This window comes from Catharus ustulatus, chromosome 24 (genome assembly GCF_009819885.2).
Source record: "Catharus ustulatus isolate bCatUst1 chromosome 24, bCatUst1.pri.v2, whole genome shotgun sequence".
Lineage (NCBI taxonomy): Eukaryota > Metazoa > Chordata > Aves > Passeriformes > Turdidae > Catharus > Catharus ustulatus.
The window spans coordinates 2839709-2850577 of NC_046244.1; the positions used below are offsets into that span (position 1 = coordinate 2839709).

Consider the following 10869-nt stretch of genomic DNA (forward strand, 5'->3'; position numbering starts at 1 on the left):
CAGGAAAGACAGGTTATCTTTCCTTATCTAAACTTACCTTTCCCTACAGGCACTGGAAAAGAATATTGTGACATTGCAGACTTGAGCTAAATAGTGTACCTGGTTACTTTTGGTAAATTCTAGGATTTAAGCTTTCTCTGCTCTGCCATGGAGCTTGGGCCATACTCAGGACATGTATTGAAAGTGAAGGCAGAACTGCCCCAGAAACAAGTGATTTTCTTAAAGCTTTCCCTTGTGCCAGGTAATTAATTAGCAAACAATGAGTCTCTGCTAGAGCATGGCCTAGTACAAGAGACATTTGTATGTATGTATGTATTTTATTGTATACAGTCTAGGAAATAGTGTGATTCCTACTTAGTCTTATCCAGAATGGAAATTCCCATAGTCCTATTAAAAAGAAAACAGGAAATACAATACAAGGAGAAATGTCAGGAAGAAAATTGGAACCTTCCTCTGGAGTGAGTGCAAAAGTGCCTGAAGATCAACTATGAAGAAATGCATTTTAGGAGTGCAATATAAAACCAATTTTACCTTCTTTTCCAGGTTGGTAACTGCTGATAGGTACAGCTGACAGGAGTGGTTGTGTCCTCCTGCCAGCTTTCTGGCAAGGCAAAGTTACCAGAATCTCTTGTTCTCCTGTAACTGTAATTAGCATGACTGATTAGCAGCTCTTCATCCTGCAGACCCTGGCCTTTGGACTTAGTCTGGAGCCTCAGCTTAGAGATTCAGGTAGTTCTGGCTATTGTTCAGTGAGAATGGCTCAGAGAGCCTATGTGTTGGGAAGAAGAGCAGCTCAGTGTGGGTAGATCAGAGCACCACCCTGCTCGTGGTTTAGGAGTGTGGTCATTGTCAGCACAGGAGCTGCTGCTTTCCCTGAAGTCAGTGGAAGGGAGGAGGAAGTAAGGGATTAGAAGAATTTTCACTGCTGAGTTGGAGAGTTCAACAGCTCAAAAGTATCCTCCACAACCTGCCAGAGGCAGTTTTCTAGTGGGAAGTCGTTGTCCACCAGGTTGACCAAGTAGTAGTTGTCATGGATGTACTGGATGATCATACGAGAGGGCGACTCCTCCTCATAGAGCTTGGCCCATTGTTCGATCCACAGCGCAAAGGCCTCGTCCTGCCACAGGAACAAAAAAGAGTTGGCAGTTGTGAAACATCTTCATGTTCCTTAATATAGGATACCTAGTGTTACATATGACTGGCCAGACTGTGGCTTGTTTCTTCTCAGTAAAATGGCAAGAGTTGAGCAAGGAGCTTTGTGCTTTCCAGTCAGTGGGAAGTGCCCAGAGCTGAAAGGAGACACATCTGCAGTACAACGAGCGGCTCAATGCTGCCCCTGTGTGTGCAGGAGAGGAGGAAGAGCCACTGCCCAGCACTCCGAGGCTTGGGACAGTGCCAGCAGTGGCTCTCGATCTCCATTACTGGATGCTTTGTGTCTGGGAACAACTCTTGCTGGAGCTGAGGGAGCAGGAGGAGCAAGACTTGTACCTCTGCAAGCCAATACAGCAACAGACCTCAACTGTGAGGAGTGTCAGAGACTAAAACTAAACCAGACACACTGAACTTTCAGGGCAGCACAGCAATGTATCCAACAGAAGGGAGAACTCACCTTCCAGGAGAGGAAGCTTACAGGATCCACTACAGTGGGCTGGATGATCTCCCTCCCTGGGAAGATACCCCAGGTGACAGCATTGGGTTGCAGATCTGGAGCATTGGTGATGTTCTGGCCCTGCCAAAGGAAGGAAAATCTTTCTGAAGCAACTGCTGAGGAGAGACTGAGTGAGTTGGAAAAAGTGTATTTAGCCTCTCCTTGTTAAGGGGCCAGACAGCTGCTGTACACTGCAGCTGCCTTGCTTTGCTTTCCCTTCCCCTCTTCAGTCCTCATGTCTGAATATTTGGTATTTGTCTCTCTCCCTAGGTGGTGAAAGTGTCCTGTCAATAATGGCCTTACCTTGACATTGACAATGTGGTAGTTCACTCGCAACTCGTACTTCTTCAGCACTTTGAGCAGTGCTGTGACAATTTCACTGGAGGTGAAGAACTCTAGGTATGCCTGCAGGGAGGGATGGAGAAGGGAAAAGAGAATCAGAGCCTTAAATCACAGCAGAAGTGCACAAATTCAGGTAAACAGCCTTTGTAGAGTCTGGGCTGCCTCGTATGTTCATCCCCAAAAAACATGTAGTACAGAGGCTAGAGCAAAGGACAGAGTAAATAAGTGAACTAGGGGAAAAAGATCAGTGGGGAGAGCAGAGGGAACAGCCCAGGAACAGTGCACTCAGGAAAGCTACACAGTTCCTGTTTTGCATCCACACAAGCAGATAAGCTGGAATGAACTCAAGTGTTACCACAACTGCTGCACAAGGAAGCAGTCTGCCAGAATGCTTGGAAGAAGCCTGAGCTTAGTCTTTATTTTAGAGCAGTGTCTTGCAAGGCAGCCAAGCCTGGTGAGAGCAGAACTTAGGGGGCTAAGATGGGCTCTCCCAAGCACCACTCCCTGTCCTCATCTTTTGTTCACAATTCTCCCCATGTGCTTATACAACCAAATTCTGTGCTTGGCTGCTCCCAACAACTGCTTCCCCTCCCCCCATTTCCTGGCTATTTTGTGAGATGATGGATTTCCCTCACCTCAGGGGAATTTTTGCCTTTGAAAACATAACTGCATTTGCCATCTGCTGGTCTCTGGCCTTACCAGGTTGGAACCCTTTTGAATAAGGATGCTTTGTTTTCTAGTATCAGCTACCTGCCTGGCATTCACCTTGATGGGATATTCCTATCCTAGCCCTTAGGCAAGGCTCTAGGGCTTGAAATGCCTGACAGGGGGAAAGAGGCATAGGAGGCATGACTGCAGGCCAGGGAAGGAACGTGATGGTTGTCTGAACACAACAGTGCATGGGCTGGGGGCAACTGCAGAGAACTCTGCCATACAGAAGGACAGAGGAAATTTCTTAATACCCCTTTATCATCAAGAGATGCTGGGTGGTAGAGATACTACCTCATTGATTCCCATTTTGTGAAAAATCGGATGGTTTGTGCATCACTGAATCAGATGCAGGGGGCACATACATGTGCATATATAAAATGTCACAGCCCTGCTCTAGAAATAAGTTACCAATAATTACTTGCTAAGAATAAAACCATGAAACTCTACAGATGGTTAATAGATGTTTTGAGGTGGGGGGAGCACAGCTGTGAAGTCAGCCACAGAGATGGCATTATGGCTCTTAAGACATAGGAGCTTTGTCTTATTTCACCAAGAATGCAGTAAGATAAGTCGAGGGCAGAAGGATTATGTGGATGTAAGCCTGGCACTTCCCAGCCTCACAGAGACCAAACTAGATCAAACTCTCTGCTGCCTAGCCCAGATAATGCAGTACCTTTTGGAAAACATAACCTCCACTGGGTCCCCAGCCTACAATGGGGTCTGTGGATGGCTTGCCATTGATGTTTGGCTGGGAGTTGATGGTCAGGATTCCTCGTCTGTTGACCTTCTCCAGCTGCTCCTTCAGAAGGTTGGTTTCAGTAGCAAGAGGATCATCATTCCAAGGCATGCATGTAACCTAACATGAGGAGAAAGGATGGCTCACAATGGATGCAACAAACCTCTGATTACTATCTGGGTGTTGAAGGAACTTGGCAGTGCCTTAATAGCCTCAAACACAATTGCTTCAGGAGAGAATTCCCAGGTTTGGTTCAAGGATTAGGATATGCTCGGCTGTAAGAACAACTGCTGAAGTCAATCAATACTGTCATACTGTAGCACCTTTCCTTTTATGTTGAGCTTTATCTCTGGCTGCTGGACCCCCTTCAACCAGTGTGCCAGCAAATAATTTTGGATAGAGAATTGCAAATTCTTCTCTAGAAAAATAATGTGATACCAGGAACAAGAAGAAATGTGCACTATTGCTTGTGCCACACTGACCATCCCTTCCTGGGCTCTCACTCACCTTGTACCCATTCCTGTTGGGTTCTCCAGTGATGTAACAGGTGAACACCTCAAAGACACTCTCCTCACTAGTCAGTTCTTCTCCCCACATCTTCAGAAGCTCCTCCCGGGGAGACTTGCTCTTCAGATAGAAGAGGTAATAGTCCTTCAGTTCCCCAAAAGCTGGAGAGGAGGAGTTACCCCTGCAAGAGGAGAAGACACAGACCTGAAGTCACCAAGGAAGATGAGCTGATTTGGTGATGCAGGAAGACAGCCAACCAGCAAGAGAAGTACACAACAAAACCCACCTAGACACCAAAAGTCTCAACATCCTGGTGCCATTTGCTTCACCTCACTCAAATCCGAACAATGAGGGACCACTTTGTTACAAAGCCACCTCAAGTGTGCCCAGGACACCAGGCTTTCCTACCACAGCTCTGCCTTACTGCAGGTGACAGCTTACCATCGACCATTGGGGAAGTCATCCCACTCCTGAGTTCGATAGATGTAACTCTTTGGCCTGGAGGCCCAGAAGATTGGCCGGACGTCTTCCACTCTTCTCTTGGGGTGAGCACTGACTGCCCAGGGCAGAGGCCGCCTGCAGGGGATGAGCAGATGTTAGCACAGTTCCTCTGCTGACTTTCCACTAAAGGCTGAGAGCCTTTCCCATGGTGCAATTTGCCCCTGGGGAGAAACAACAGGCTGAGAAGAGTTCTGTTTGTCAAGAAATAGGACAGGAAACTCTTCTTCCTTTATGGAAGGTATTTCTTATTCAGTTCCCTCACAGGATCCTCAATAGGGTCTATTCAATGTTAAGGTAAAGGACTGACACCTGAAATTGGAAAAGGTAAAGGCAAAGCACTATGGGAAGCTACTTCAAGGAAAAAATAAAAACCAGATATGTCAATTTTCCTTTGCTTCTTCTTGTCTGTGCTAAAGCCTGTGGACTCAGAGAGAAATCCACATTCCCTTTCTCAGCTGCAGAGAACCCTAGAAAACCACAATGGGAGCATACCCCTAGCCTGTAAGGGGTTGTGATGGGCATCAAAAACATGCTTCTTTCAAGTGGCAGCTCTAAGCTCTGTGTTTTTAAAGTCCCAGAATTCCTACTTTAAAGCTACTTGACTAAAACAAATTCCTCCTTTGGCCATCCCCTCTATTTTTCTCCCAGCTTTTATTGAAGATCTGCAGGAAGGGCAAAAAAAAAAAAAAAGGAGAGTAGAGGTATTGACCCATCCATTATTTGTACCTTCAGTAGATTGGATGGTTGGATGCAAAAGTGGAACTAACAGAAGCCAACACATTCTGCTTACCTTGGGTCCTCTTTCCATATGCCCAGGCGCTTCAGGACTTCGGTCGTAGCCACCTCGCGGTTGAGGGTGTAGAAGTGCAGCCCGTGCACCATCCCACTGTCCAGCAGCTCCCGGCACATGGACACTGCCAGCTCCACCCCATAGTTCCGGATAGCTGCATCATTATCCTTGATGGGCTCAATCACATCCTTGATTTCCTGAGGAACTTCCAGCTTAGAGAGCTTCACCAGCTGGCGCAGGGAGTGGTAACCCTGGATAAGGATGCAGATTGTCAATTATCCAAGACCTTTTTTTGCCATCCCAGTAACACAGGCACTTGAGCTCGATTTTGTGGCAGGAGATTTAGAATTGGGGCTCCTGGAAACTACTCCCAGGCCCATCTCTAGGTTGGTAACACAGTCCAGGTCATGTCACTTTAGGTGATTTCTCCCCTCATCCTTGCCTGAGCCCAGCATGCTGATAGTCACCTCAGGACTAGGAGGCCATCATCCTTTATATCCTTTTTGCCATATGGGAACAAGAAACTTTTTCAGCTTGTTATTAGCTGCCTAGGAGTTTAATTTGGCAAACCACTTACAGATTTATTACAATCAGCAGTCTCTCTTCCCTGAAAGTTTCTAGGGAATATTCACAGACCTCTCCCAGGCCCTGATCCACAAACACCTAACATCCTAGATCCTTATTCCCACCCCAAATTCAAATTACTGGATTTCACCTGTATAGGGAAGATGCCAGGAATAATGGGGCAGGTAATGCCAATGGCTTGACAATCCTTCATGAACTTGAGAAAGGTTTCTGGTCGGAAGAAAAGCTGTGTAATGATGAAGTCTGCTCCAGCAAAGACTTTCTCCTTGAGGTGCCTCAGGTCTGCCTCATAGCTCTCTGCTTCAGGATGACCCTTGGGGTAGCCTTTGGGGAGAAGGGGAATAAAAAAAAGAAAAACATGGTCAGGACAACATGCAGAAATCAGGAAGTATCCAATCTTTGTACTGTCACAGCCCAGGTCCAGGGAGGGACTGCTGAGCTGATTTCCCTGTCTCAGACTCTACTGCACTCTCTGCAATAGGAGGTATTTATTTACCTGCCACACAGATGTCGAAGTAATCATCAAATTCATTGCGAATATGCTTAACCAGATCAACAGCGTAGTTGAAACCATCTACTTCTTCCTCCCATTCCTCACCAGAAGGATCTGAAAAGAGAACAAATCCACAGTTCTCTCCAACTGTTTGCTGAGATCTGCTAGTTCTGTGAAAACTTCCTGGTATCAAAGAAAGACAGAGATGAACTCCCAAATCTGCAGTTTTACTTATGGACTGGTTTTGTCTGTCCTTGAGCTGGAGGGACTACTAACAAAAGGCTCAGGTTAAAGCATTTCATTGTTGCAGAAGGAGCCCCTAAATCTTCTCTGTTTTTACTCTGGAATTGAACATGACAGCAGCACAGCCTCTGCACTACACCTTACAGGACAGAGGGATTCACCTCCACGCAGTGCCATGATGTTCTTCAACCCGAGCCGCTTGGCCTTCTGCAGATGCCTTGTGATGTCATCCTTGGTCTGGTTGCAGCATGTCATGTGCAGGATGGTCTCCAGGCCACAGTAGTTCACTGCAGTGTTGGCAATAATCATGGAAGATGTTTCCTTGTCAGATCCTGGGTCTCCTGCAGGGTGCCACGTCACATCAATGAAGAGGGGACCACCTGCTCCCATGCGGTCAAACCTGTGGGGTTTAGAGCTGTGTTAGCCTACACCAGGTGGCCAAATCCCCTCCCTGTGCCTCAAATATCTTCCTCACTGCTAGAATTACAGCAGCAGGCAGAGAAAGCTTTGATGACAGCAACAGCATAGACCACAAAAGTGTTGCACTAAGAGTTTAGCAAGTGGCCAATGTAAATAAGGAAAGCCATCCTTGAAGGCTCCATGGGGAAGAGCTTACAATTTCTTAGAAGAGGTAACTGAGGTGTTATCTGTGCAACAAACTTTCTGCCTGCATGCTCTAACAGACTGATGCAGCTTCTGACAGACAGCAATGCAAGTCCCATTCCTTTTGAGATGGGAGACTGCTGCAGCCCCCTGCTGCCAGCTTGAACTGTAGAGGCCACAAGAGCTTTCCTAACTTATCTCTCCCCTGGCTCCAAGGTGGAACAGACCCTTCTGTTTAACATATGGCATTGGCATATAGCAATTACAGAAAGAATGATGAAATACCCTCTTCTCCTCCAGGAAAGTCCATGGGGGCTTCAGAATAACTCCTAGCTCTGCTGAGACCTATCAACTTTCATTTAGCATGTACATGTGGACACCTATGTCAGAAGCTAAAACTGTAATACTGAGGCACAAACCATAGTGGCTGGATGAATATTGAAAGGAAATGGGATCTGTTTCAGAGATTTTGGGATACTGTCCATCAAGGAATATTTTCTGCTTTTACTAGGTACTTTTCTGCCCCAGCATTGTGCTTCAGACAAGAACATGACATTGGGGTTACTCCATCTTCCCAGGGCATGGGAATGGGGAAACAACCTGGCCCCTCAGTAATCCCCCCGTGACACTTAACTCTTCAGGGCCTCCAAGGAAGACAAGTTACTTGGTGTCCATTACCCTCCTCAGCAGGAAAGCACAGCCCCATTACCTGCTTCGTCACCTAGAAGAGGAGACAGAGCATGGGGCAGAGCCTGCCTCGTTAGCTATATCCCTGCCCTCCACCACAGACACTTCCCTTCTCCCCTCTCCTACCTGGAGATGAGATTGACAGCAGCATTGGCTGTGCGTGGAGGGAAGAACTCCAGGGAGAACCACTTGTCTCCAGCGTCCTGCCGGCGCCGCATCTTCTCGCGCAGCCGCTCGTGTCGGTCGGCGTCCAGGACGGGGGTAGAGCAGCGCGAGTTGTCCTTGGAGCTCTCGCTGCCACTGCTGCTGCCCCCATCGGACCTGGAGCTGGAGCTGGCACTGCAGGTTTGCTGGGTCTCATTGACCATGGTGAGAGCTCTAGAGAGGGAAGCAGAAGGAGTATGGTCAGTACATGGGCTCTGCACAGAGCAGGTACTGCTGGGGTGGGCAGCAGAGGATTAAAGCCTGTGCTAAGACCCAGCACACATCACCATCAAGGAGTCCCTTCTGCCAGCTTTCACTGTAAGGTGTAGTGGAGGATCTGGTGAAAACACAATAAAAGCATATGTAGATAGTGCTGAGAGAAATAACACAGCACTTGGCTTCAGGCCACTTTGATGCAGCTCTTCTGTGCCTGCTGAATCAAATTTGGCTCTCAGAAGAGTCAGGTCCACATCGCTTTTGTCCTGACTACAGCTCAGCAAGCCAAGATGCCCATGTGAATTAGGTGATGGCCTCTGTCATCCTGTGGCCTTGGGCTGGGCATGCCAGCAGACATTTTTTTTGTCTACTCTAGCTGCATCTTTGACTGTATCCATCTTCAGAGTTTCCATCCTGTTTGCTCCCAAAAGGCAGCACTGCTTTACAGTGTAGGTAGGAAAGTTAGTGCTAATGAGGCAGGTACTCAAGAATGCACAAACTATTGCTACATCAGAAACCAAGCACAGAATCCGCTCTGACCAGGCCATCCCCACAAACTGTCCTTTGTTTTCTTTGCTGGCATCACACCTGCATTTCCAACCATTAGCTTTCTCCACAAGACACACCATCTCCAGAGACAACTGTCCCCTGTGCCAGTCCCACTGCAAACACTCAACTCTGCCAGATACACTGCTCCCTTTGTCAACAATTGTGGCTGCTTGGAAACAAGGCCAGCAGGGACCATCCTCATCTCACTGCCTTGCAACAAGATCAGCTGTGTTTGCTTGGCTTACAGAAAGCAAAACAGCACTGCAAGTCAGTGGTACAAGCAGGTTTAGGATACCCAACTCCACTTAGCTCTGCAAAATGCCCCATCCTGTGCCTTTAAAATGAGGTAGGGATTACAGACAGTTAAGGAAGAGCTACCACAAAATTTGGATCTGTGTTATTTCCTTTAGTACCTGCCAAAATTTAAAATTGTCACTGGGAAGCAGCATGTTGTCCAAGCATTACATAACTTTGGAGCCTGTTTTGGAGGAAGCAGTTGCACGAGCCAGCACACTCTCAGTCCTTATCATAAACTCTGTGGGTTTAGTTCAGCCAAGAAGACTTTGAACTCATCTACTGTTTACACTTGAGTTGCCAATCAAACAAAACCCTTTGGGAGAAAGTCTACTTTTACCACCTGAGGAACCTCTCCAGCTGGCAGGAGATGTGAGAAAGAAGTGCCGGCATTCTGATCCAAGAGGAATCAGGAGCCTTAGATCTCTTGTGTACCAACACAGCAGCTGTTGTAAAAATTAGCAGCACAGACCTACTGACAAAGTGAAGCAAACCCAACTAGGTGCACGGTCACAGCCTTGACCAAGCTCAGAGGACTTTGCTTGACAACCATATGCACTAAGAGTATTATCCCCAAGCATGCATTGGTGATCAAGCTAGCGGTTCACAATCACGTGCTGTGAACTCCCAATATCTGAATCCTAGCAAATGTGGCACAGCACCATAGGCAAATTAAAGGAGCTTTGTTTTCTGATTTGAGATTTAACACCCATCACATGGAAAAAGGGTTTATGTCTCTACGTTTCTATGAGACTTACTGTTGAGGAAAGGTCCTTATCATACTAGCAATATCAAATAATGAAAGACATGAGAAAGGCTCACTCAGATTTTTGTCTGCAGGCAGCATTTGGAACAATTTCCTTACCTTGACATGCATCACAGATTTGCTGTCAGATACTTCTAGCTATTGCAAAGAGGAAAAAGATAAGCCTCTACAACAAGAACAGCAGCAAAGACAATTTTTAATACCTGGCAACACTCCTGCTTCTGTCTTTGTCACATTGCAGAGCTCAAAGATCTGTTGCTCACCACATTGCTGATGCTCAGCATCAGCAGGATATGCCTGCTGTGTTTTTATCATGCTGGGGGTATTTAAACTCCTTCCAGCCCTGAGCTGACACCAACACACAGAGCGTGCAGTCTGCATCCCCCTAAGCTCAGCTTTACCCTCAAGACTAAACCGGACTGCAGCAGATGCACGCTTCCCACAGCGTGCACAGGCGGCACGGGCCTGCTCCAGGGCCACGTTATCAGGGACCCGCGGCTGCGGCCACCGCCGGACCGGCTGATAGGGCAGCGGCTCGGCCACGGGACAGCCGAGGGAGAAGGGACGGAGGGAGAGAAGGGGAACAGCAGCACCTGTGGTCCCTGGTGCCGAGGGAGGGTCGGGGCCAGGCAGGTCACTGCAGCTCGATCGCCCCTTCACCTCAGCTGACCCCACGGGAGCACGGCCCGACCCGGAGCCACCAGCAGCCAGACCCGCCGCGGGGAATGCCCAGCGCTGGGGCAGCGACAGCACCCCCATTCCCGGGCCCCGCTCACCTGCGGCTGCTGCCGGGCGCTGCCCGGACCGCTCGCCCGCCGCACTTTAAGGCCGGCCGCGGCCGGGCGGGGCATGTGGGGCCCTGCAGCTGCCCTCAGTGGACATGGCGGCGCGAGGCGGGGCTGCGGCCGGGCGAGGCCTCGGGGGTGCGGCCAGAGCGCGCGGGCTGCGGGAGCGCTGCCGGCAAGGCCGGGACCGCGGCCAGGCGGGACGGGAC

The 10869-nt window shown here is 48.5% G+C and overlaps 1 protein-coding gene across 3 annotated transcripts; it reads right to left on the minus strand.

Moving 5' to 3' along the window:
* Positions 1 to 18: 18 nt before the first annotated feature.
* On the minus strand, positions 19 to 10747 carry MTHFR (methylenetetrahydrofolate reductase). Of its 3 annotated transcripts, none has more exons than XM_033079522.1 (12): positions 10652 to 10747; positions 7973 to 8224; positions 6718 to 6956; positions 6317 to 6427; positions 5951 to 6144; positions 5236 to 5486; positions 4386 to 4520; positions 3945 to 4125; positions 3375 to 3557; positions 1952 to 2053; positions 1610 to 1729; positions 19 to 1117 (listed from the first exon to the last, which is right to left on the minus strand). In XM_033079522.1, the coding sequence occupies exons 2-12, from the start codon at positions 8212 to 8214 to the stop codon at positions 920 to 922; spliced, it is 1956 nt and encodes a 651-aa protein (XP_032935413.1). In that variant the 5' UTR covers positions 8215 to 8224; positions 10652 to 10747; the 3' UTR covers positions 19 to 919. The 3 variants fall into 3 exon arrangements, with proteins under 3 accessions (XP_032935413.1, XP_032935415.1, XP_032935414.1); XM_033079524.1 differs by lacking the exon at positions 10652 to 10747 and adding an exon at positions 7794 to 7880 and having other exon boundaries at positions 7973 to 8064; XM_033079523.2 differs by lacking the exon at positions 10652 to 10747 and having other exon boundaries at positions 7973 to 9845.
* Between the last annotated feature and the right edge of the window lie 122 nt (positions 10748 to 10869).